This window comes from Arvicanthis niloticus, chromosome 1 (assembly GCF_011762505.2).
Source record: "Arvicanthis niloticus isolate mArvNil1 chromosome 1, mArvNil1.pat.X, whole genome shotgun sequence".
Classification (NCBI taxonomy): domain Eukaryota; kingdom Metazoa; phylum Chordata; class Mammalia; order Rodentia; family Muridae; genus Arvicanthis; species Arvicanthis niloticus.
This window is the reverse complement of record NC_047658.1, coordinates 98,285,323-98,312,721: the sequence shown is the minus strand read 5'-3', so window position 1 is coordinate 98,312,721 and position 27,399 is coordinate 98,285,323. Positions and strand designations below refer to the sequence as shown.

The 27,399-nt window shown below is 39.1% G+C and overlaps 2 protein-coding genes across 4 annotated transcripts in view; one reads left to right on the top strand and one right to left on the bottom strand.

Moving 5' to 3' along the window:
• Positions 1 to 7,434, bottom strand: part of Acadsb (acyl-CoA dehydrogenase short/branched chain) — a 38,219-nt gene extending 30,785 nt beyond the window's left edge. Inside the window, exon 1 of one of the 2 annotated variants that reach the window (XM_034510490.2) lies at positions 7,235 to 7,434. In XM_034510490.2, coding sequence (XP_034366381.1) covers positions 7,235 to 7,276 — 42 coding nt within the window. In that variant the 5' untranslated portion in view covers positions 7,277 to 7,434. The remainder of the gene's footprint in view (positions 1 to 7,234) is intronic. The other variant, XM_076911952.1, reaches the window with a different exon arrangement.
• Positions 7,435 to 7,495: 61 nt separating this feature from the next.
• On the top strand, positions 7,496 to 26,795 carry Ikzf5 (IKAROS family zinc finger 5). Of its 2 annotated transcripts, XM_034501815.1 has the most exons (4): positions 7,496 to 7,637; positions 19,362 to 19,551; positions 21,439 to 21,621; positions 22,829 to 26,795. In XM_034501815.1, the coding sequence occupies exons 2-4, from the start codon at positions 19,419 to 19,421 to the stop codon at positions 23,770 to 23,772; spliced, it is 1,260 nt and encodes a 419-aa protein (XP_034357706.1). In that variant the 5' UTR covers positions 7,496 to 7,637; positions 19,362 to 19,418; the 3' UTR covers positions 23,773 to 26,795. The 2 variants fall into 2 exon arrangements, with proteins under 2 accessions (XP_034357706.1, XP_034357718.1); XM_034501827.2 differs by lacking the exons at positions 7,496 to 7,637; positions 19,362 to 19,551 and adding an exon at positions 19,558 to 20,493.
• The last annotated feature ends 604 nt before the right edge of the window (positions 26,796 to 27,399 follow it).

The window sequence follows — 27,399 nt, the reverse complement described above, 5'->3', positions numbered from 1 at the left end:
TGAGAGATGGAGACTGTTATCAAGCCTGGATACATCTGAGTAGTCTTTTCTGCTCAGTGTGGTCTTTTCCTTTCTAATAAAAGTCTTTTCACATACCAGGTTCCTTAAGGTTCTGAGATAACAGTTGGTCTTCTCAAAGCATCAGCCCTTGAAACCTGAGTTACTGGATTCTCACTTTCCTGACTCCCTTTTGTCTGTAATAAACTGGTATGCCTCTTCTGTTGTTAATCTCTTTACTGTCTACTCAGAAGGTTCAATTAGCAAGCACTCAGAAGTGAAGAAGGAAGCTCCTTTTGCCCCACAACACTTGAGCACATCCATCTCACTTGAAGAGCTTAAAAACAAATGAGGCTTCCTTATATCCAAAAGGTCTCCCAGATAATAGCAAGCCTGGTCTAACATTTGTGGGGTTTTGTCTTTTCTGGCTAAACCTTAGGTTAGGCTTTCACACTTGGTCTTAAAACCACTTGTATGATTCCTCGTAAAATCCAGTTTTAGCAAAAGCACTCTGCTAAGCCAGTTCAGTCAGAATTCCACTTAATATTTGATCACCTTTGATAGCCAAACAAGCTATTCTTCTACTCCTTATCAAGGTACGTCTGAACACTCTGGCCTGTCGTTAGCAAAAATCATGCTGTACCCATTTAGCCATTATCCCTTCTGTGCCTGCTGTTTCCTCTGTCATTTTCTACTCACAGACCATATTATCAGAATGACTGAAATAAAATATTAGTGACATACCAATGAGTCATCAGTTGTGTCTGTGAACACACACACACACACACACACACACACACACACACTACATGCATATCAGACATCCAGTGTAAAGTCTGGCAGTCCATCCAGCATCCCTAACGACAGCATCCCTAACTTAGGTAAAAAGAAGGGAGTGGACCTGACTTCCATAGAAAACACAAATATTGACAGGAGAGATGGCTCAGTTGCTAAAGGCACATTCACTGTCCCAAGCCCGATGACCTGAGTTTGATTGCTTGGACCCACAACACAGAAGGAGAAAACTGACTTCTGAAAACACAAATATGTTTCTGGAGGAAATTCAAATGGATTTTTAGGGAGGAAGTGACCACTTATAAAAAAAAGTTTGGGGCTTTCAAGGTGGCTCAGTGGGTAAAGGTGCTTGCGGCACAAGTCCAGCAACCTGAGTTTAATTCCCAGAACCTATAAAAAGATGGAGAGAAAGACTTCCACATGTATACTCACACAAGTATCACACATTCACACACAATAATCAGGTTTTAAAATTCTGAGATAGGATATCACTAACTAGCTTTGGCTGGCCTGAAACTTACTGTATAAACCAGACTGATCTTGAACTCACAGCAATCCTCCTGCCTCTGTCTCTCAAGTACTAGAATTATAGGTATATACCACCATGTCTGGCTATAAGAAAGTTTTTGAAGATATTTGCATAGATAAGTGTTAGTGGTCTTTCTCTTTTCTTCAGGGACATAAACCTTCATAGGAGAGTAGATTAGTGGCAGTCACATTCCCAAGAGGTTGCTAGTTCTTGTTGGGCAAAGGAATCTCCTAGAAAACTTGGTTTGCTGAATTCCAGAGGTTTTCAGCTTCAAATAAAAAAACAAGCCAGGTTAGTGGTGCATGTACATAATACCAGCACTTGAAGGTAGAGGCAGTTGAGTTCAAGGTAACCTGGTCTACATGTAGCAAGTCTCAGGCCAGCCAGGGCTCTAAAGTGAGATTCTGTCTCAAAGAGGAGGAAAAATAATTCTATAAATGCCGAGAGTCTAACCACACTAGAAATGTACCCTAGGTAACTAACTCTTTACAACAAAGGGTGTATGAATTGTTTCCACTTTTGGTTGCTATGAATATTTGCATGCAAGTTTGGAACTCACTTTCATATAGCACCAAAGTCAATCTGTCTTTCCATGTTTTATGCCCTTATAATTATATCTTATAATTATAAGATGCTACTAATACAAAGGGGAGGTTCTTCAGGCTAATCTTCTTATCCAACAAATGTAGGTTTAAAGGCCAAATATGATTCCTCCTTCATATGATTACTCTTGTGCTTTAGGGCCATTGTTAAGTAAAACATGGGTCCATCCAAACATAGGCACTATAAAGCAAAAGTCAGATGGGTAGCATATACTTCATGCAAACAGCTAGCTGGACAGATGAGTAACTCATGTTCTAGACTGGACAGATTGTTATGCTACTCAGAATAATGTACAATTAAAACTGAAGAGCTGATTACTTCTGGAATTTTCCATTTAATCATTTCACAATAGTTACCCACAGGAAGCTAAAATTATGGAACACAAAACCACAAAATTCTGTTTGGAAAAGCTATTATTCAAGCCTTCAAATTTATTCACTAATCAGTCACATACTTGCTATTCATACAAAATAAACTTCTCACCACTGTTAGTTATTAATCTGTCTTTTCTATTTTGATTCTTAGGGCTAGCCACTGAATCTAAAAGGTAGAAGAAAAATATTTTACCCATCTCTTACAACAGAATACTATTCATTCCCAAACTGACTCTGTTACTAAATGATTCCATTTATTTAACACTGTTGAAATAAAATAATACAGCTAGGAAAGAGATTAGTTGTTGGTATCAGTTAAGGGCCAGGGAGGGGAGAGCGTGTAACGTGAGTGTAAGAGAGCAGCAAAGACCTCTCGCTGTATTGCTGGAATTATCTTTGGCTTGGCTGTAGTACTGCAAACACAAATAAGGATGTGATGAACCTGCACAGAGCTGTGCATACATACATAGGCAAACTGACTATCTGAAATAGTTTGGTGGATCACATTAATGTCAATTTCTTGAATGTGACACTGTACAACAGTTAGTAAGTAATGTGGGGGGGGGAACTGGGTAAAGAATATATGGTACTCTATTTTTTTAAATTAAAATTGTGTGTGTTTATGTGTGTACATGCCACCTGTGTACAGGTGCCTGAAGAAACCAGAAGGCATAAGATACCCTGAAGCTAGAGTTGCAGACTGTTGTAAACCATCCAATGTGGGTCCCCAGCTCCTTCCTTGTCTCTCTTCCTCTTTCTGATAAGAGAGCAAGCCATCATGCCATTGCCATCTGGCACTCCCACAAAAGAAACAAGTCTGTCTGCTCATAGGCCTCTAAAACTGTGAGTCTAACTAAAATTCCCTCTAAAAAGGTAAGCTGATTATCTCAGCATTTGTTATAATTACAAGATGCTACTAATACAAAGGGGAGGTTCTTCAGGCTAATCTTCTTATTCAACAAATGTAGGTTTAAAGGCCAAATATGATGCAATTATGCTCAGTGTTGGCTACTGACAAATGTGAACATTATTTTTATGAGCTTTGTATGCTACTTAAGAAATCAACATAGCACATAAATATTGGTAAGACATAGAGATGGCTCTGTCAGGTCATTAAAATAGAAATGGAAGTCAAGAGGTGCTGGCATACACTTTTATATCCCAGCACTCAGGAGGTAGATCTCTTTGAGTTCAAAACTGTTCTGGTTTACAAAGCGAGATTCTAGATCAACCAGGGCTACACAGAGAAACCCTGCCTCAAAAAGCCAAACCAACCAACCCCCTCAAAACAAACAAACAAACAAACAAACAAAAAACCCAAACCCAAAAAGAAACAACAAACCAGGTACAAACCAAACCAAACAAAATCAAAAAACCAAAGAAAAATAAGACCACAATCACAGTGGTCTTATTTTCTCCCAAACCCTTACTTAGGCTCTGTGTGGTTGGCAGAGGCAGCAACAGTTTCCCTTAAACCGGAGCACAAGCATTAGGGGAGGAGGGAAGCAACAAGGGTTTGGTGATGTTCAGGACATCTCTTATTTTATTTAATAATGGCTGTAAAGTGCAGGTGAAAAAGTTTAAACATGGCACTCTATGCAAGCATGCTAAAGAGAAACTATAAAAGTGCTGTCTTAGTCACTGTTCGATTGCTGTGAAGAGACACCATGACCACAGCAAACTCTTATGAAAGAAAGAATTCAATTGGGCCTTGTTACTGTTCAGAAGTTTATTTTTATCATGGAGGGAAACATGGTGGCATCCAGGCAGACAAGGTGCTGGAGAAGGAGCTGAGAGCTCTACATCAATCAGGATTTGCAGGCCTTAGGAAAGAGAGCCACTGGTCCTGGCTTGGGCTTTTGAAAACCTCAGAGTCCACCCCAAATGACACAATTCATCAAGGCCACATCTCCTAATCCTTCCAAAAACTGCCACTCCTTGGTGAACAAGCATTCAAATCTATGAGCCTACGGGGGGTGGGGGGGGGTGGGGTTGGCTTATTCAAACCACAAGTGCTTTCTGGAAGTAAAATGGTGAGTTTACCATAGTATGTACTGAAAAAGAAAGAACCCTCAGAATATTGAGTATTTAAAACTTCAGGGTCGTAGGATGTAGCTGTCCTAAGGAAAGGGAAAGCTCCTGTACAATGACTACAATGTTGCTTTCTGTACTTCCAACAGCTACGGGATTTTAAACTTCTACAGAGGCCTTTTACTATATTCTCTTTAACTCGGGACTATTCACTGGATCAGACGGAAGTATCTCCGGTCTCGTTTTTTAATTTTACCTCTATTCTTACATATCCCCACGCCCCAGATCAGAATCTAGTCTCTCCCCTCCACTTGCTTTCTCCATAAACAGTGGCTTCTGTTCTTGCTCCTCTTCAAAGCTACTGAAACTGAACTTTTGTCTTCCATGGGTCTCTGGCTCTGTGTTTTGGCCTTTAGGAGTCTCTAACAATGCTTTCATCTTCTAAGAGAATAACAGTGACTGGTCCAAAAGATAACTAAGCAAACCAAATTTCTGGAGTACACTGTTAAACTTTCCGGACCACTAGTTTCCACCAACTATAAAGGAAAGAATGTTGTAAGGTCGTATTTGAAACTTAGAACAAGCCGGGAAGTGGTGGCGCACGCCTTCAATCCCAGCACTTGGGAGGCAGAGGCAGGCGGATTTCTGAGTTCAAGGCCAGCCTGGTCTACAGAGTGAGTTCCAGGACAGCCAGGGCTATACAGAGAAACCCTGTCTCGAAAAACCAAAAAAAAAAAAAAAAAACTTAGAACAAAGTTTTCCCAAGTCTGCTGCAACCTACTTACCTGATGTCTTCATCAATATAATTGGTATACAGTTCTATACCAGTGGTTTTCCAATGGATGAATTTGCCCCCAGGGGACACTAGCAATCTCTGGAGATATTTTTAATAGCCAAAACCTATAACCTTGGTATCATATGATGGCACAGACAATTCTAAATATATTATAACACAGAGGACAATTCCCTACAGTAAAGAATGAGCGGACTGTAAATGGCATTAGTGAGAAACCCTGGTCTAACCCTTAGGAAAGAAATCCAGGCAATGTAGGTCCAAGACAGCTAGTGTGCAAAGACCCTGAGAGAAGTTTATAGTTGACAGAGAGGATTTTTATAATTAGTGGTCTTGGAATCAGAGAAAAGGGTGAGAAGCAGACACCTGTCATTTCTATACTGATGAAGATAAATGTTTCTACAAGCCCATGTCTGTTGAGACTATGTGTAATCCTTTGGGCAACAGACACAATTAGTTCTAAATTGTAAGCATAAACTTTAATGTATGTGCTTTAGTCCATACTGTATCTGCTATAGCACACAGTGCCTCATGAATGGGAGTGAGAACATTTACTGAAAGCTGGCTAGTCATTATGCTCGCCTACGTGCCTTACATGAGCATATGAACTCGTTTAGTCCTCCCAACAACCCTATAGATAGGTACTATCCTTCCCCACGCCCATTTTACATATCAGAAAACAGACTCAAAGATTTTAAGCAACTGGTTAAGGTTCTATCACAGAGCCTGGGCTCTATATCCAAGCAGCTTGGCAACAGAACTTACTTTATTAAGCACCGTGCTTCAGGCAAAATTCAGTAAAATATACTAATTTGTGTAAAAGGTATTCAAAACCTATGCAAGACTATGCAGTAGTTTTTGTCAAAGTCATCTAATCCTTTGTATAAAATCTCTACACCTCAAGATTAAACTGCTACTTGTTAAGAGGTTCATGAAAAGTAAGAGACTGGAAGCTGGAAAAGCGCCAAGGCCTTGTAGGCTAGAAAAACAAACAGTGGAGCGAACTGAAAAACCCTGACAAGTCTGTTTGCTCCACTGCTATTAAGCAACAATTATCAAACAGTATTAAATAATAACCATGAGAACCCACTTCTAATCCTTTGTGACAATACACTAACATTACTTTATTAATTTCCTAAACATCCCAAGCTTGTAAAACAATCAAATAACATTAATTATCTACAATGTAAGGCAAAGAGTTGCAGACTGCTGCACCATTTAAAAGCTACTTCTCATCAGTAGCTCGTAAAACCATGAATGAATACTGCATGATTTTTATGGCTCACCAAAATAATGGGATCTGAGTCTTATCTGACTTGAGACTCGACATCTGCCTAAGGACATTTTAAGATTACTATCTAGACGGAGGTTTTCCAGCTAACTATCACCAGCAAAGGCACCCCAATTGTCCTTTCACTTAAAAGTTAGCCAAATGGATCTGTCAATCGTCTAAATAGGGAAACACTCTTCAGGAAAGTTGTCTATTTCAGGCACCCGAAGAAATAGCATAAAGTCCAGCTAAAAATGTAGGTTGGTACAACGGTTCATTTGGCCATTGGCCACTCTGGTAAGAGTGTCTTCTGTTATTCTATAATACATTCTGTCTTCTGCACTGTGCTGGGTGTCCTAATTCCAAGCTCAGAAGATCCAAGGAAGCAAAGGGAGGAGGAGGCCAGAAAAATGCTGGTGAGATAAGAGGCTAGCCTCAGATCAAGTTTGAGGAAGGGGACTAGAATGGGCTCTTCGGTTCCTCAGAGTCTAAGGTAGATCCCTATAAGGGAGTTGCTCAGGTCCCAGCAGTGAGATAAAGCCTAAGAAATTCTTTCCCTGAACGGTTAAGTCCCCGGAATATGAGGTCCCTTCCAGCTGGGCTGCGGAAGGGAAGAAAGTGTCAATAGGCTCAACGAGTAGGCCTAGATTTTAACCATTAAAAGAAAAAAATCATCCGAGGAAATATGGCATGAGCTGGGACCGATCCTGAAGGAAGTCTAGATGTCGGTAAAACGTCTGTAGAGCCCAGCCCCAGTCCCCCAGCCCATTAGGAGAAGACGACGTCTCCAGGAATCAGTGTAGCCCCAGGCCTCCCGAGCCTGTAGCTTCGAACCCACTCACCAGCCGGCTGGCACGCCGCAGGTGGAGCGCAGAGACCACCATCCTCGCTTCAGGCAGGGTGGTTTGTTAAACTTGCTAGGCTTTCTACAAAACCCTTGCGCAAGACACCCTGGGTGGGGCAAGCTCGGGCCCTGCCCATTCTGAGTATCCGCCCCTCACACACCCCTCGTGTCCCCGCCCACTCGGACCTACGGAGCCCCAGGAGAGACATAATTCTCTCCTTGCTCCCCACAGGTCGCTCACGCGAGACTTGGGCTAGGCGGGGGGCGGGCGGGAAGGGAGCGGAGACACAACAAATATGGCGGCTACAGCTGCGACGCTGACGAACGCTGAGGCGGTGGCGGCGGCGGCGGCGGCGGCGGAGAACAAGGCTGTGGGGATTCCTCGGTGCAGTTGTCAGGAGGTGAGTGATGGGAGGTCAGCTTACACGGCGGCGCTACGGTTACGCATGGCACGTTGACGGAATGGCGGAAGGTAAAGTGCCGGGTTCATTGCTGGCCGGCTCACACTGCCTTAGCCTTGGCCACAGCGGAGGGTCCTGCGTGCCCCATGGGCTGTCAGCGTGGTGACTCGGGACTTTCTTGGGCTTGTAAGTGACTGGGTCCGCCGCCCGGAGGCTCGTGAGTCGGCGCCGTCGGGCGGGAGCTCGGAGGTCAGGGTGGGGAGCTGTCTCCTGCTTTGACAAGTGGCGATCGTCGGGAGCGCTCCCAGTGCAGTGCGTTCTTGGGGTGCCAAAGTCAGGAGTCCATCCCAACAACCTCAGTGTATCCTGGAGAGGGTGTTATTTCGACTCCGGTCCCGGGCTGCTGTTGGGAAGAAGTTTCTCAACCCTCGAGTTTTCTCTCATGAACAGGCTTCTACTGCCTGCACTTTCCAATGTTGGGAACAGGTGAGGTTGGGGAGGATGTTGATGAGCTCTTCAGACTCATTCAAGATTTACATCACCCCGATCGACTGACGGGAGTGCTCTTGGATGCTCAGCGGAGCTCCTCAGCTAAACGTCCAAGTGCTCTGTGTCTAACTGTAGATCCTACGTATAGTCAGTGGTAGCTGCCAGTAACCACATGGCCCATTTAATGACCCCCTTATGTGCTGGTCGGAACCGGACAGAGGAGTGACAAATGAGAAAGGACCTGAAGACTTCTAAAGTTGTGAGACCCAGGGAAATTTCATTTAGAAGACACAAAATGAAAACAGCTGCTTAAAATATCTGGACTACTTGAAGATTTTTGTCTTGCGCGTATGTTGTCTTCAGCACAGGTGACGATGAATGTTTTCTTGGAAGTTCCTTGCAGTGAACTGGGATGTTTGAAGTTCTTTTCCCCGTAATGGTCCCGTGTTTCCCAGGAAACCGTAACTGTTGTAAGTTAATGAAGATGGGGATCGGATATACCGTTGTTGAGCTCTGATGGTTGTTGCAGATATATTTCCCTGGTATAGGGCTAATGTACTTTTATATGCAACTGGACTTACTCAGCAATACTAAGTCTGACATCTCTTGAAATTAACATATTAAGTATGGCAACATGATAGTAACACAAGTGGCTAGGATATAATTGTGGGCCACCAAGCTTGTCTTTGTGTGTGTGTGTGTGTGTGTGTGATCTGCCTGTTGGCTTAGTTAGCTTAGTTTGTTTTCAGCTAATGATAGTGAAACACAAGTTATGTTATTAACTTGTTATTAAACCTGTAGTCCCTAGCAAAGTTTTCACTTGTGTACCTTTGTTTGCAGACTGTTTGTGGCTTTTGAATTTTAGTTGAAATTCCCTCCAAGGCCTTTTGGAGTCCTTTGGTGTGTCTCCAGAGTAAATTTCAATTATTCAACATTTCAGCAGTGTTGCCATGGAAAGGAAAAAGTGAAACTAATTTGGGGTGAACAGGTTAGATGGTATCTTCTTTTTCGGCTTTCTTCTGATGTGGCGTTGTTTCTGTTTTCCTTTTTATGTTTTCTGATTTCTCAGAAGAGCCTTATCAGAGTGTTGATGCATTCAGAGTCTTTAGCGGACAGGAACTCAGGAATTATGTTCTAACTGTTTATGAAGGTCCGTGTTACTCTGTGTGCACTGAGTCTCATCAGTCTCTTTGCTAATGGATATTCTCTTTGACGTTCATAATCAATAGGTTATAGACGTAAGCACAACTATTGAACTGTAAACAACTTTATTAGGCCTGCCTAACCTCTGGGTTAAATTGTCACATAAAAAGTTGGGCTAAGTATTCTTCCTTATCATTAGTAACCCTTCAGTTTAAACATTTCTTTTAAAGCAGTGCTAGATAAATGTAACACACTGTACCGTTCTTTGAATTCTCCTTTAGTGGAGAGGGCATATTAAAGAGCTTCTTGATTTAAATTTATTTTATCTTCTTCATATGGGTGTTTTATCTACATATGTGTCTGTGCATCCTGTGTAAGCATGGTGTGGCATCTGATCCCGTGGAAGTTAAGTCAGAGGTGGCTAGAAGCCTCTGTGTGGGTGCTGGGAATCCAACCAAGGTCCTTTGCAGGAGCAGCCAGTGCTCTTAAGTCATCTCTCCAGCACTTTTGTTTGTTTTGTTTGTTTTGTTTTGTTTTTAAGGTTCTACATATTTTATTGCTGAAACCAGTTTATGTGGAACAGATAAAAGCAAATCAAACTTCAATTTAAACATGTACATGGTTTTGTCATTAGTTTTCATCCGAATCCCTTGGGGGAATAAAACAACTTTGTTTTTTGGCCAGAAATTTTTTGATTTTGAAAGTCTTGGTGAAAAACATGGCAGAAGCTGAGTCAGGCATGTGCTATGTGATGGCAGAGGAAAGAAGACCCTTTGATTTTTATATTATCTGTTTCGTAGGTGTCCTTACCTTCCGGTTTGTATCTTAACACCTCTTTTAAATAATTAGTTCCTGATTAAAAGGTGTTTGATTGTATATGTATTTACATACATGCATAGGATATATGAAAAACTAATTCTTAGATTTTTTTTTCTCTACTAGCTTGGGCAATATGTCTTATAAGATTTGGAAGTTTTTCTCTTCTTTAGTTGAAAAAAAAAATATATATCTTAGTTCACATTCTTCTAACAAATTGGACTGTGTATTACTTAGGGGTTGTAGTGCTTTGATAAAAGACCATGACTAGCCTGAATAGTAGTGCACAATTTTAATCCCAGCACTAGGGAGGTAGAGGCAGAGAGGGTAGGAGGATCTTTGAGTTTGAGACCATCCTGGTCTACATAGTGAGTTCCAGGGCAGCCAGGGCTATGTAGAAAGATCCTGTCTCAAACAAACTAATGAACGAACTACAACGACTAAAAGTTATTTAGGGAGTATAGAGTTCATTTTATCCTATATTTCCATTAACATTCCATCACTGAAGAATAGCAGGGCAGGGCAGAAACTGTGGCACAGAAGCCATGGCTTTTTGTTAGTGCTTACTGGCTTGCTTCTCATGGCTTGCTCAGCCTACTCTTTATGTAGCCCAGGACCACCTGCCCAGGGGTGGCACCTCCCACAGGGAGCTAGTCCCTGCCATATCTCTTATTAATCAAAGCAGTAGTAAACAGGCTTGCCTCCAGGTTAACCTTATGGAAGCATTTTCTCAAATAAGATTCCTTTTCCTCCAGGCATTGTGGTGTAAGCCTTTAATTCCAGCACTCAGGTGGCAGAGGCAGGTGGATCTCTGAGTTCAAGATCAGCCTGGTCTACATAGTGAGTTCCAGGCCACCAAAGCTACCCTAATGACACCCTGTTTGGAAACAAGTCTTTTCCTGGATATGCCTGAATTTGTGTCGGGTTGACAATAACCAACTAGTACAGGAGAGGTGATACAAAGAAGAATTCATTAAAGTTGGAAGCTGGGAAGTTGAGTTCGAGTTGCTAGCAGATACGAGATCTGGTTTCTGGTTATTTACTCATAGTGCAGAAAACAGAAAGCAAACTATTATTCTTATAAACCTATTTTGATGGCTCTGCCCTCACAACAAATGTTATATTGGAGGTTAGTATTTCAACATAAAAATTTTCATTTGGAGCAATATCAAGTTAGCATAGAGCAGATCTGGCTTGCAATGTAGTATCAAAATCTATAATAATATTAGGAATGTTTTTAAATTTTTTTTCTGATGATATTTTACATCGAAAATGTGAGTAATTTCTTGTTTAACAAGTCCAAGGTGTTGAGTTCACAGCCAGTTAGAAAGATACTGAATGAAAAGAAAAATAAAAAGGAAAGGAAAGGACATGACTGCTCCTAGGTATGTTGGAGGGGAAAGTTTATTATAGATGTGTGGGAGAGCATAGCCAGAGGCAGACACATATGAGAAAGTCCAGAGTGGTCATTACCCTGAGCCATGATGGGAGTGGGTAAGGGAGAGAAGAGAGGGAAACCAGGTGCAGCAGCCAGCCCAAAGGTACAGGAAGGTCAGATGGCCAAAATGATAGGCTTATGTAGGGAAGGACAGCCCAGCCCCTGGCCTGGAATGTTCAGGGTATGTGCACACAAGCCAGGTGAACTCTGTAACAAGTAGGGAATATTAAGGAGAACTGCTGGGAGAACTTGGTGGCCAGGTCCACTTTGATTTATATGTTAGGTAGGCACCTCAGCCATTTGTCCAGATTTTGAAACTTAACAGATACCATTTTGAAAGATTATACTTCCCTGATTTTCTAATGTACATACAATCAGTTGTCCCTCTGTGGGGGATTGATGTAGGAGCCCTTGTGTATACTGAAATCTGAGGATGTTCAATGTCTTACATAAAATGCAATAGGATTTGCATGCAACTTATTACATAATCCTTCTATACATTTTTTTCTTTTTCACATGGGAGTTTTATTGTATCCCTCTGACTGGTCTTGAACTCCTTGAATTTTCTTGACTTGGCCACTTCGTGCTGGGATTAGAGGCACACACTCACATTCTCTTTATTCTCCAGATACTTTATACAGCATAAGTCGTTCTGATTCTGTATGTAGGGGATGCCAAGAGACGTGAATCTAAACTGTTTAGAATGCACTTTTTAAAAAAAGATTTTAAATATTTCCTATTTACATTTGGTTGAATCCATGTATATATCATTCATATTATGTTTGTAGGGGTTTTAAAATTTGTTAGTACTGAACAATATCCTCAGTTAGCAGGTTATATATGGAGTTCTTGTTATCAGGATGGTGTGGACAGCAAACCCATATTCTCTTTTTATAGCAGAGGCTCTTTTTAGCCTCATAATTATTGTTTTTCCATATATCATGCTTAGAGGTATTGACCTGAGATGGAAGAAGCTGGGGTTTGAGCCAAAGACTCAGCTTAGATTTAGGCACCTATCATTTACACAAGTCAGTTTCATCGTCTACTGCTATGTAAATAGCTGGCTATCATGCCTATTGCCCACAGAAATACGTAACATAGATAATACAGGTTTGATGGACACAAAGATGCTTACAGATGAAAGGTCACTTAAGTTTTACATCATGGATGGATATGTAGATTAAACCATATAAGTGTGTTTGAATCCCTAATTCAGAAGCTGGTCTTCATGCGTGCAATGTTTTCAGTTACTTCATTGGCATTCTTTTTTCTTTAATTTATCATGCATAATTGATAGCAGCATACAATTTATGGCAGAGAACACAGTGAAACTTGTAATGTGACGATGTGAATAGCTAAGACTGTCAAAATATGTCAGCCATGCTCTGTAATTGGGCTCATTTCTGTCCTTAAACTTTAGTTGGAGGTATAAAAATACCGTTTTTTCTGCTTGCTTGTGGTAAGTCTTGTGTTTTTGTTGCATTGTCAAGTGTTGTATCGCAGCATGGCTAAGCTTTCTAATCAAGGTTTGGTAAGATTGTCTTGCATATTGAGGCCTGTTAAAGTATATTCATTTCCAGGAACATGTATCACTTTGCATATAAATTGATTGGCCAGAAGAAATTCTGAATTGCAATGCATAAACTGGGATATTTTTCTTTATTACAGCTTTTTGTGTTTGGGTGTTACATAGTGTGTGTATGCATGTATGATGTGTGGGTGCACATGTACATGTATGTGGAGGCTAAAAGTTGACATCAGGTGTCTTCCTCAATCTCTCTCCACCTTATTTTTTGAGATGGGGTCTTTCATTAAGCTGCAAGCTGTAGGAATCCTCCTGTCTCCACCTTCCCAGTGCTGAGGTTATTAGTGCCTTCTGACATGCCTAACCTTTTATGTGGATACTAGGGATTTGAACAGGTCCTAATACTTGCATGCCTCATTACTGACAGAGCCATCTCTTCAGCCCTATTTATGCTTTTATAATCAGAACACAAAAAATCAATAGAGCTTCATAGCCCTTATAATTAAAAAAATCCTGGATATGATTCGTTTTAAAATTAGCATATTTTAATTGACAAGGTGATCTTAGTTATGATATTTCTATACATGCATATGATATACTTTGATCATTTTCCTCCCTTCTGTTATTACCCCCACCTTTGTCAGCCTTGCCACTCTTTTCTACTTCTGTATTCCTAACAGTCCCCCTTTACTCTCAGGTCCTGGTTTATTTTTATAATTAAAAATTCAGCTTTCTTTCTTTTTCTTTCTTCTTTTTAAAAAAAGTTTTTGAGACAGGGTCCTCAAACTCACTGTGTAACAGAGGCTGGCCCTATAATAATTCTACTGCCCCCACCTCCTGAGTACTGAATTAAAGGTAAGCAAGGCCTGTGCATCTTATTAATGATCATCTTTTTCATTGGCTGACTAGCTCGTGTTTTCTAAATAAAAAGCAAATTTGAAACAACAAATAATTAGTAGTATTAACTATAGTTAAACAAATAGTCTGATACAACTAGTTAATAAGGTTAAGAAATAAGAAAAATAATGATTAATAAGGTTGGGAAAGCTGAATAAGACTAAGGCAAGAAATTTAAAGAAGTGACCTAATAAGATAAGAAAGGGCAAATTTGGAAAATTGCAGATGGACTTAGAAAGTTGCAAACTGGGATATGTGAATTAATGGAAACTAAGGTGGCTACTGCTTATTTCACTAATGTGAGAGCAAATAGATGCTAATTATATTTTCTAACCAAGTTAATGAACTGATAAGGGAGACAACTTTGAATGAGACTAAGATACAATTTTATTATTTCGCTGTAAAAATAATTGTTCCCAAATAGCATTTTCTCAGAGATTATCCTAAGCTGTATAGCTTGCAATATTTTATATATGATTAATATAAAGCTTGAAAGAACACTGCAAGTTTGTATTGTTGTCTTAGTTTATGAGTTCACTGTTTTAAAGCTAAGAAAGATATATTCTGTTCAGAGTCTAAAGCTAGTGAGGTGGACATAAAAGCAAAATAGTCAGTTCTTTCATAGACTGGAACTTTCTAGAAAACAGCAAAAAGAGATTAGTAATAACTTTTCAGACCTTTTAGATAGCTTTTAAGAAGGAAGGAAAGAACTCAAAAGATTACATTTACTGAAAGTTCAGCCAGCTATATGTCCTTATTTGGTGAAATATCTTCAAGTAAAGAACAGATTAAGATTAAAGGAGAAAAAAGATAAATAGTCAACAAAAATAAAATATATCCTCTTGGGTTCAGTAAGTACTGGGGGACATAACAGCCTTGTGTCTGTCATTGCCTGAGGTATCACTGCATTGCTATAAAGGATAATGATCTGCAGTAGAGGCACAGTCAAAGGTTGGTAAGTTCCACTAGGGTTCTAGTTGAAGTGTCCAAAGTTTGCTTTTTATAAAGTTGTGAGGTTTTTGCAAATTGAGAAATGTGCTTTTATGAAAGTCCCTCATTCGTTAACCTCTGCCATTTAAAAAGCTTGGGCCAGGGACTAAAGAGATGGCTGCTACTATTTCAGAGGACCTCTGTGGCTCATAGCTACTTATACCTCTGGTTACAGGAGAACTGGGTCCTCTTTTGGACCCAGTGGGCATAACACAAACATGGTGTATACATACACAGAAATAAAAATAAATCTTAAAGAGAAAGGAACCAGGAGTTCAGGTGTTCTTGGAGAAGAAAAACAAAGCTGATAGTCATATTACCAAGGTAACAAAGACTTGTTGAGAGTAGATTTGGCTGTAAGAATAGACAGGCTTTGTGAAATAGAATATGGAATTCAGAGATAAACTTCCATGAATATAATTACCTAATTCAAAGAGGCAATCCTGGGGCATATTGGGAAAGCTGATCTGTTAAATGCATATAACTGAGACAAGTGGATGTTTTCTTGGAAAAATTACTCTTTTGACTCCTGTTTTACATCAGTCACAAGACTAAAGTCTGGATAAAATATGAAAAGCAAAAAATGTTTTTCAAGGAAATATTAAGGTCTATATTCAAGAAAGATGGAGGCATGGTTATTCTTAATGGGACACCGACAGTTATAAAATGTAAAAAGGAAAAAAAAATGGGTAAATTGGAATACATTGAAAATTTATGTTCAAGAAGCTGGAGAGATGGCTCATATTACTCATGGGTACTCTTGCAGAGGACCCATGCTCAGTTTCTAGCACTCACATAGTGGCTCACAACTACTTACAACTCCATTCCATAGTTACCTTCTGACTCTGTGGGCACCAGCCATGTATATGTTGTACACATACATACATGCAGGAAAATCACTTATATACCTAAAATAAAAATGAATCTAAAATTTTTAAAGCCACAAGAATCATTTGTTTTATATTTACCTAAAATATAAATATAAAACATAAATATAAATATATTTACCTGTGAGAGAGAGTTTCAAAACATAAATATAAATATATTTACCTGTGAAAGAAAGAGAGAGAAGAGAGAGAAGAGAGGGAGAGGGAGAGGGAGAGGGAGAGGGAGAGAGAGAGAGAGAGAGAGAGAGAGAGAGAGAGAGAGAGAGAGAGAGAAAGTTTCAGTGAAGTTTTGCCATTTGGGGTAATAATGCTCCCTGGAAGAGCCATAGACTAACACAAATGCCAGGACTAGGCATAAGATACCTCCCTTTGAGTTGCTGGCCAGCAGAGTTCAAGAGACTCTCCAAACAATATGGGCTATTGCTGCTGTATTTGGTTACCTCCTAGAGGTTAGAAGTAAGTCCTGATTGCTAAAGACACCATGCACTTCAATATAGGACTCTGGATTCAAGCTGATCTGACCTGAAAACTTCCTCCTTGAAGACTAGCTTTCATAGAACCTGAAGGTGCTATGTGATCTGCCAAGGGAGGAAACAATCAGTAGTCCTACCCAGCTGTGATACCTATGAACCCCAACAACAGCCAACATGGCATGATACCCCAAAAGGTTCAGTAGTGAGAGTCATTTCTTGGCAGTAACCAACAGCTATCTAATTGGACTCAAGGTTCACTGAGAAGGAAGGAAATCATGCCTGGTACTGAAAACGTACCCAACTACCTGGGGTTAGTGAGGCCATGGATCTTAGAATACACCAGCATAACTTCCCAACAGCACTCTAAATACTCATCCTTATACCCACAGGGAAGTACAGCTCCCACCTCTCCTCAAACAAGTCTCTTTTTTGGCTGATCAAGACTATTACAGAAAACCACAAGTGGTCAGAATACAGAAAACAAGTGATCATGGGGTCCCCAGCCCTCATGGATATATCTACAACACAATTTCTACACCCAAGGCTCAGGGCCCATCACAGAAGAGAGGGCAGAAAAATCATAAAAGCCAGTGGGCCGGGAAATGTACTATGAGATTGTGTCTCCTAGAAATGAAAGGGAAGCTACACCCATATCTCAACAAGATGGCTGTCTAAAGAAGTCCTAAACAATAACAGCACCCATGTTAATGTCCAAGGGGTAATCCTCATGATATCCATCCCTAGACAAAGAAGTGGAGAAAACTAATGACTACTGAGAGAGGGAGAATTAGTATCTCTTAGGAATGAGCCCCTTAATTGATTCTCCAACACCAAGTTGTGAGCCCAGAAATTATATACATCAAGCAACACTAAATGGATTTGGGAACATGAGAGGAGTTAGAAAAGAAGGAATGGGGGAGGGGGGATGATGTAGTTATATTTTAATTAGGAAAAAATAGAATCCACTTTTGTTCATAAAGACTCTGTTCATACAGAGGGCATGCACAGGTCAAAGCCAGATGGAGTCCCAGCACTCAGAGAGGAAGTGGACACAAGCCCCAATCCCTAACCCAGAAGCTATCTCCAATCGATAAACAGAATCTCATGGGGTATACAAACAACTAAGGACAGACCAGATGGCCAATACAAATGAACTCAATGACAGGCTCCTTATCTCATAAAGTTTCGTCTAAACATTATTTTTATTTATTAATTTTTAATTTTCCTTACAGATCTTTTACATATATATTATGGTTTCCAGCCTTGTGTTTTTATGGGATTTCTCTGTGTGTGAACATGTGTGTCTGCATATACATGTGTTTATTTATGGGATTTCTGTGTGTGAACATGTGTGTCTGCATATACATGTGTTTATCGTGCTTTTTTTTGGCTCTTTTCCCTGTTGATTACTTTTTATTTTATTATTTTTTTAGATGCCTGTTTGGAATCTAGAAAGAGAAAAAGGATATAGATTTGGGTGGGTGGGGAGTTGAGTTGGAGGGGAAACTCTAATCAGAATATATTGTATAAATTTATTTTTAGTCAAAAATACTTTAATGTTCATCAGAAGACTTAGAGACAAAGCCTAAAGCATACATTTCTTGTATTCGAATATCCCTATGATTACATTTTATAAATTAATTCTTAATTTAAAATGTGGATGAAAGTCTTACCCAAATGAAATCTGGTTTTGGTCTAGCCTAACTTCCTTTTGATTATTTTTTAGTGTTGGTAGTGTTGTGATTTTTTCACTAGTTGTTTCAGAAAAGAATCTTACCTCTGCAGTGTCATAGTTCTAATGTTTAAGAATAAATTCTAGGGTGTGTATTATCTCCAACCCTATTTTAAAAAATAAACAGTCCAAGAAATCGAAAGGAAATTATAAAGAGAAGATACTTAAAATGTATATATGTAATGAAGGATTTATATTTAAAATATCAGGAAGAATTCTTATCTGTTAGAAAAGACAGATAGTCTATATGGGAAAACAGTCATCACTCAAAAGAATATAAGTAGCCACTCACATACAACTTCATTAATATCAATGTATATGAATCAAAATTGGGGTGGTAATGCCACATACCATCCAAAATAGCCACAACGAAAAAGCCAAGTACTGGTGAGAATGTTAACTACTCTTACTCATGTGCTGATAGGAGAATAAATCAGTATAATGACTAAAAAAGTTATTTGACATTGCTTAAGGCTGAATCTGCATACACTTTCATTTCAGTTCCTCTATAGCCAACACAAATGTGTAGAGAGGTTTCTGGAAATTTTTTTTCCTAAATTCAAATTATTTAATGAGTATTTTTCATCTCTAATGGCTAGCAGTAGGCATGCAAAGATTGTGCAATTCTTTATTGCTTAGCTTTTTCTTGAAATTTAGTATGTATATAGAAAAGCTTATAAATCTTAAAGCTTGGTCTGTTGGATAGTCAGAGTGGTGACTCTGGTCATGAACTCAGAATTGATGTGAAGAAATGGAAGGCTGCCAGCATCCCAGAAGCTCCTTTTATGTCCCTTCCAGTGTTAGGCTCTATCTGCCCTAGCAACCAAGGACTACACTCTGTTCATTTCTGGCACTGGACATTAGTTTCTGGTCTTTAATAGTATCATATACTAACAACCTTTGTGTGTCTTCTAGTGCTCAGAATTATGATTGTGAGCTGTCTGTGTGTTGCTGCATGCAGCTGTAGTTTGCTTATTTTCACTGTTCTAGCCCATTGTGTGATGGTGCTACAACCAATTTATATATGGTCTTATCTGAAGGTCATTTGGGTAATTGTCAATATTTGGCTGTTATAAGTAAAGTTTTCTCTCTTTTTTTGCCTTGGTAATTTGTTTCCATTCTCTATAAATTCAGTTTAATTATTAAATTCGTTTCTCACTATTTCTACATATCTTCTTTAATTTTCCACATAGAATATAAAGTATGTAAAAACAGCTTTTATTTTACTGTTGCTTTATACAATGTTTTATACAAAATCTTTTTTGTCTATATTGTTTTAATTTGTACTGTTTTCTTCAAATTATTTCTGGGCTCTTTATTTTCTTTTTCCCTAGATATAACAGAATTTCAACTTAAAGAAAGAAAGAAAGGAAGGAAGAAAAAGCACCAAGATGGGTGAAAAGAAACCAGAGCCTTTGGACTTTGTAAAAGATTTTCAGGAATACCTGACACAGCAGACCCATCATGTGAACATGATTTCGGGATCAGTTAGTGGGGACAAAGAAGCAGAGACTCTTCAGGGAGGTAGACTTGTTTTAATACTATTGAAAAGTTCACGTTGGTAAATGTGCGAATGTTCCTCTATAGCTTCCATTCTGTAACCATTACTGTGCACTAATGTACATCATCCTTTTCTTTTCTTTTTCTAGAAAGATACAAGGTCTTTTCTCCCTTTTTAACATACAGACTTCTGCTATGATTTAATGTAGTCTACAGAACTGTTTCAGTCTTGTTGAAAGGTTAGGGCATCTAAATCCTATGTCTGTCTGTTCTTCATGTTGTTAGCTAACAGTCAATTCAAGTAACCCAGGGAATTTGTCCATCAGGCAATGTGGATTGGATCTGAGCCTCAACTAGGGATTTTTTTCTCTTTAAGTGAAAGAAGAGAAACTAAATTAGATGAAGCAAACATTTGGTGAGCCTGCTAGAGCTAGAGTTTCTGTAGTTTGTGGATCACAAACACTGTTCTTAACCTAGCTCAGGGTCAGCTGAATACCACCCATGGGCCTCATCTAACTGCTTTCCTGTAGTCTACAGTCTGGAAATTGCTTTGTGCAATTAGAAATTATTGAAAATTAGGCAAAAAGAATGTAATAACACATGCAAATTATATGAAATTTAAATTTCATTGTTGATAAATAAAATTTTATTGGAACACCTGCATGCTTACTTGACATATTTGTACTACTGGTGATCAACATCTGTTGCACACATTAGGCAAGGGCTGTACAATGAGCTACATTCACCCCCAGCTTGCTTAATTTCGATAGCTGCTTTTATGGTACAGCAGCAGAGTTAGGTGTTGTGATAGAGACAAACTCACTTGACTTTAAATATTTACTACCTCAGCCCTATAGAAAACATTTGCTGACCTCTGACCTAGCTCTTGTAAGCCATGCAGGGATCTTGAAGATGCAGGGACTGGCAGCAGTGATCAGGGATCACCCCCAGATTTTTGTTAGAAAGGTAAGCACCAGTTCCTGTCTGGATCTAGTGATTTGGTTTATCAAAATGTTGAGCATCAGGGTCTTAGGAAAACAGTGGGGGAAAGGGAGACCACAAGTCTGGTCTCTCTACTTGGTTCCTTTTGGACTAATCTGCTGGTCTTACCCAGGCCAGTAAAATGATTCCTGGTGAAGGGCAGAAGGAAAGGAATAGGGTTTGAACTGAGCCTGTGAGGACTGCCTCCTGGCATCAAGCTGAAGTCCTGTTCCCATGAAGAAGATGAAATACAAATCTAGCCTCTTAATACTAATGTGAACAGATTCCAGGGCTGGGATTCAGAGGCCAGGGCGTAGTTCCCAACATGTGTAGTTCCTAATTATGAGCACCTGTTCCTGCTGCTGCTTTATACAAAGTTCATATGTTCAGCTGAAAAGCAAACACCCAAACACTTTAGTTTTGAAATCCATATAGTCTTTATATTCGGAGCTATCAGATACCTTGTTTCCTTGATGTGCTCGATTAGAATTTAAGGTTCTAAATGTAACTGACTGTAATAGAATATCTGATAGTTGTTTTTAGACAAAAAGAAATTGAGTTAGTGTTTTAGAACTGTAACAACTGCTAATTAAAGTTGTACTCAGGAGCAGGATTTAGACACTACACCTGTGTGTGACTGTGAACTCATACTTGGAGACTCTTTATTCCTCTCTACCTTACCTGTTTTCTTCAAAAGCATGTAAGAGCTAGTCAGTTTTTATATGCAAATAATTTGAGACCTTCTTTAAAGGTTCTTAGAGTAAAATTCCACTTTTGTATAAACATTGTCCTAGATCAAGAAATCTGGATTGTTTTATGAATTAAACTCTTGGACAGGAAACTATCAGTTTGTAGAAGATCTTCCACCACTTGAGTCTAAAATGCTGAATTGATTCTGAGGTGCATGATTCCTTTTGCTTTTGTTTATAGCTGGAACAGATGGTGATCAAAATGGACTTGATCACCCATCTGTTGAAGTTTCCCTGGATGAAAACTCAGGAATGTTAGTAGACGGGTTTGAAAGGACCTTTGATGGGAAGCTCAAGTGTCGGTACTGCAACTATGCCAGCAAAGGAACTGCCCGGCTCATCGAGCATATCAGGATCCACACAGGTAATGGAGAAACAGCTGGAGGGGGTTGTGGAATGCAAATCCACATAGTTTTAATTGTTCCAAACAAGGTTCATGAAAGTTTGTTTCGTAGTAACTATTTTTTTTTTAAACAAAGCAATGGCTTAAAGAAATACAAATACTGGAAACAGACTTCTTTGACTTCTTGGAGAGCTTGATCATCCTACCCATTTTTCTGCTTGACCTACATAATCTTTATCTTTCTGTTGTCAGGTTTGAGAGGTTATCACTAAGGTTAATGTTTTATCTTTTTCTTCACAATAACGTTTAAATTACAGAAAATACAAAGGCTTCTGTACAGTTGTAGAGTGTACTTGCTAAACTCAGGTCTCTCTTAGCCACCTTTTGAAGAAACCTTCCCCAAGCCCAGGCATCTTTTCTGTGTGCTCCATGCCAGCCTGTGCTTCTTTATTACATCATGGTGGCCTGAAAGCTTCCTGAGGTCATCCAAAGGCCATCTTTGTACCCACTAGAGCTAGAATGCAATCTGGAACGTGGTAGGTTCTCTGTCCTTGTCAGATGAATGACTCTCAGTCTTACATTCTAAATGATAGTTTTTACATATTTGGAGTGTTTGGTCCTTCTGAACTAGAAGAATAGGAAAGTGCAGTAGAAGCCTTGGCCCTGGCAATTTCATACTTGAACCAGGAGTTCATTTTTATTTTGAACTTTTCATGGTGGGGGTGGTATTTTTTTTTCCCTTGAGGAATAGATCTGTAAACATATACTTTGGAACATACTGTTGATTAAAAATATTTTTGGGGGTGGTGGTTTGAGACAGGGTTTCTGTGTGTAGCCCTGGCTAGCCTTGAACTCACAGAGATCTACTTGCCTCTGCCTCCCAAGTGCTGGGATTAAAGGCATGTGCTGCGACTCCCTGGCAAATAAAATCTTTATCTCTTTATTGTGTGGGGAATCGTATTTTTATTTTTCCCCAAGTGCTACTGAAGCTGTAATAGTTTTGATATTAAATAGATTCTAAATATATGTCACAAGTTATTGCTAATGAATTCTTAAGCTTTATTTCAGATCTTAGGTTTCTTTACAGATCTTACAAACCTAATATACAAGTATGGATTTCTGCAAAGCATTTTATTTTTGTATCAGTTCTCACATCCAGTGGACAAACATGGAAAGTGCTATAAGTGAGCTACTCCTGCAGTTTCTTCCATGTCTCTCTCTTACACAGGCGAGAAGCCTCACAGGTGTCACTTATGTCCTTTTGCATCTGCTTATGAGCGCCATCTGGAAGCCCACATGCGCTCTCACACTGGGGAAAAACCATACAAATGTGAATTGTGTTCCTTCCGCTGCAGTGACCGAAGTAACCTGTCCCACCATCGAAGGCGCAAACATAAAATGGTACCAATTAAAGGTACCAGGTCTTCCTTAAGCAGCAAGAAAATGTGGGGGGTTTTACAAAAGAAAACAAGCAATCTGGGGTATAGCAGAAGAGCACTAATCAACTTAAGTCCACCTTCCATGGTGGTCCAGAAACCAGACTACCTTAATGATTTTACCCACGAAATCCCAAATATCCAGACTGACTCCTATGAAGCTATGGCTAAAACTACACAAACTGCTGGCCTGCCAAGGGACCCCCAAGAACTCATGGTTGACAACCCTTTGAATCAGCTCTCTACTTTAGCAGGACAGTTGTCCAGCTTGCCACCAGAAAACCAAAACCCTGCCTCCCCTGATGTAGATCCCTGCCCTGATGAAAAGCCTTTCATGATTCAGCAGCCTTCTGCCCAAGCAGTAGTCTCTGCTGTGTCAGCAAGTATTCCTCAGAGCTCTTCCCCCACAAGTCCAGAACCTCGGCCGTCGCATAGTCAGAGGAACTACAGTCCAGTGGCAGGGCCCAGCAGTGAACCAAGTGCCCACACCAGTACTCCCAGCATAGGAAACAGCCAGCCAAGCACTCCAGCTCCAACCCTGCCGGTCCAGGATCCTCAGCTTCTACACCACTGCCAGCACTGTGATATGTACTTTGCAGACAATATCCTTTACACTATTCACATGGGATGCCATGGGTATGAAAATCCTTTTCAATGTAATATATGTGGATGCAAATGTAAAAACAAGTATGATTTTGCTTGCCATTTTGCAAGAGGGCAACATAACCATCACTGAACACAATCAACATTGTTGTCACTTGGTTTGGCCATTTGGGAGTTTGTAGTTTGGTTTTTAGTTTGATCATCCCTAATAAGGTATATAATAATTTAAAATTTATACATTCTATTCATAAAATAGAAATTTGATAGCAAAAAAAGGTTTTGTTAACTTTTCATAAAAGTCTGGTCAGGGTTATTTATGCATTAGATAGATGCATTGATGTCTTTTTCATTTAGACCCATGAGAGTCGAAGTACAGTCGTAATCTTACCAGGTGATCAGTTTCCTACACTAGTCCATGAGGACTCCCAGGGTTGTCCGTACTCCTGATGCTTCAGTATAGACATTACAGCTAAACATTCTTTCTGCCACACTTCAAAATGGCACAATAAACTTATCATAACATCTTTTATAACATTTCAGTGTTTATAGACAAACTGCCTTTAAGTTTGCTCTTAATTGAAATGCTGTTTTCGTTCACATAACTTAAGTTGAATTAGTTTCATTACAACCAGAACTAGTAGTTATTGTGTAATAAATCTTTCTCTTCAAGGGGAAGTATAAAATAATTCTTTTCAAATTTAAATTATAAAAATGAAAGTCTTGGAAGTTGAAATTTGGGTTAAATTGAACATTGTGTTTTGGTATTTGAGATATCTGTTCATTTAATGTATAAACATGTTAGTTTTTAGTTTTTCATTTATATATATATATATATATTTATATATTTTGAGTATTATTTTAAAGCCACAGGTAAATATACTAGAGTGCTAGATGCCTTTTTCAATCTGAATCTTTCATTTAAATTCTGCATTCACCTATTACTGGTGTCAGGTAAGATTGACAACCACACTGATTATTTTATTCTTCCTAGTCTTTGATGACCAAAGAGGAAGTGAAACTCATCCATCTTATTAAGATGCTTCAAAACAATCTCCAAAGTTTCCTTTTCTGCCTTCTGTACATTTATTGCCCATAATTTCCAAGAAGGGTTAATCTAGAAACACAGAGAAATGTAATAGTGAGGAAACAGCTACAAAATCGCAAGAAAGCATGCCTAAACAGAGCCTACCTACTTTCCTCTGCAGAGGAGAGTGGCCATGGAAGTCCTCCCTGTGAGTCTTCATGGACAGAGACGGTGGGATAGTCACCACAGTGGGCAAGGATAAAGAGTGAGAGTTATTATGAAGCACATTTAAATGTGACATTTAATTTACTTAGAATTAGAGTGGTTCATTTTATATAGGAAGCCATTATTTTTGTATCGTGTAATAAGTAGCTTACTCTGAAGAGAGCCTGGCAAAACAATAAAACATTGTCACTTACTATTGGTTTCTGTGTACTTTGCAAATTTTTCATTTTTATTTGGTTAATATTTTGAAAATATTCCCAATTGGCTTCTTAAAGAAATACCCTGTCAAGCATTTATTAACCAAAAATCACCTCTTACAGTAAATAAGAGGGAAATATTGAGTGTCTACCCATGAAGCCCCAAGTGCCCTGTTAATGGATCTGTGCCCTCCCTCCCTGTGCTAGAAAGCCATTCTGAGGGTGCCTGTGCTTACATAGCCAGTCTAGGCTCATCCCAACTGCACTGTTAAAGCGCAGCCCCAAAGACACTTTCTCTTGTGACCCTAACTTTCTAGTGACTTTGGTCTGTTGCTTAAATCATTCACTAGATTAGTTTTCTCGAAACACTTTCCAAATACATAACTCGACTGTTGTGCTTATCAGCTGCCAGAAAGAAACAGGTTGTAGTTTGGAAACTGCTGTTTTTAAAGTTTGATTCAATTCAAAGCAATACTTCCAAATAGACAGTGAATACTTCCCGAAAGAGGAAGAAGCCCAGTGCACTGCTGCACACCTGTAGTCCCAGCTGCTTGGGAAGCAGGAAGAGTGCTAGATAGAGCCCAGGAGTTCCTGCCAGGCCTGCCGGCAACACCGGCAACACCGCAAGACACAGTCTCAAAGGCCAATCAGCCTGAAAGGGCTCCTCTCACAGCCAGCTTTATCACCTATACATCTGGGCCAAACAGTGACACGTGCATTTTTCCTAACAACTAAAGATGAATGTTCTGAAGGTACATTTCATTTTAAGTATGGAAAAGACTTTTCATAATTACAGACTAGAAGGAAAAAATCCTAATTTTCCAATAACATAAAGAGCACAGTTGGTCTTCCAAAGGTGTCGATGCATGAAGCTACAAGTCCTTCGAAATGCACTAAAATTTTGAAGCAAATCTACCTTAGAAACTTTTTTGAAATTGTACTTTTAAAGATTTAGGATTTTGCTTAAATATTCTGAGTTAAATTCTGTACTAGGAAAGATGCTGGATTCTTTCCTTAAATACTAAATATGTTCCTCATTTTATTTTTAACCAAATGTTTTATAGAAATGAGTTGAAAAAAGTTTAACATGCACTATTTATAGTACTTTGCCAATAACAGGCAATGTTCTGAAACTAAATTTATTTTTGTTCAGTGAACATGAGTTTAGATTTTTAAAGTTGGTAATTTATCTCCACTAATATTTTTTTAAAGCAACTGTGAAGAGATTAACAGAATAATTTTATTTCAGATTTTACTAATGTAGTATGTAGCTACAACTTCTTGACATTCAAGTGAAGACTAGACTTCTGTTTTGAAAATTTTCCATTGGGTAGTTTCAGTGGTTTCATTTTAGAAATGTGTTTGCTGTTCATCTGGAGATGTTTGACAAAGGGAATATTACTAAAAAGAAAAAAAAATACTTATCAAATGAATAATTGTTAGAAAAATTTAAATTCCCTGCTAAAGACATTTTTGTTGGTCTTAGGGGGTAGGTATTTGCTTTCTAGAACTTGTTTTTGTTGATACCTGGATGTACAGAACATGTTTTCTATGCGAGGCGTAAGTCTTGCATTACAGTTGTAAGATATATTATATTGTTTAGGGATCAAGAAAGCAATCTAATGCTGAAGTAACTATAGTATGTAGTTCCTATTGTGAATAATGCTTTGCTTTTGTAATGTATGAATAAAAAATAACACTTTCTAATGACTTTCGTTTTTTATTTTTTAAAACTAGAATCAAATTAATTTTTTTTTTTTTTTTAGTAATTTATGATACATAAAATGTTAATAAAGAGCCGGGCAGTGGTGACATGTTAATCCCATCACTTGGGAGGCAGTTTGACTTTCTAGAATCCCTTATAGAAAGAGGTATTATAAGTTTAGAACAAAAGAGTTCTATAGATCTAAAACTCCTTTCTAGTTGTTATGGTTTGAATGACAAATGTTCCCCCGAGGCTTTTCAGTTTGAACATTTGAACATTTGGTTACATTGTTTCAAAAGGTTGTGGAACCTTGGGAATGTGTTACCTCTTTGGTGGAAATCGTCCCTAGTCCTTGAAGACTCCCTCTGATTCTGGTCTAGAGCTCTCTGCTTCTTAATCCACAGTGGGAGAAACAACCACCACAAGATTCTGCTACTCCGTACAAAGCCAACCCTTATATACCTCCTGAAACTGTGAGCCCAAATAAATCTCTCCTGTCGGTGGTTTCCTGTCAGTGGCTTTCTGTCAGATATTGTGGCATCCTTGTATGCCAGGAAATATATTCCTCTTATTCAGATCAGTTTAGGCTGCTGTACCCTAGTACATGGT

What these genes read in the sequence shown, in the direction of transcription:
- Ikzf5 (XM_034501815.1), top strand. Translation starts at nt 19,419, where the DNA reads ATGGGTGAAAAGAAACCAGAGCCTTTGGACTTTGTAAAAGATTTTCAG. An exon ending in AGCAGAGACTCTTCAGGGAG is followed by an intron (nt 19,552 to 21,438) that starts GTAGACTTGTTT and finishes TTTTGTTTATAG; the next exon opens with CTGGAACAGATGGTGATCAA. An exon ending in GCATATCAGGATCCACACAG is followed by an intron (nt 21,622 to 22,828) that starts GTAATGGAGAAA and finishes TCTCTTACACAG; the next exon opens with GCGAGAAGCCTCACAGGTGT.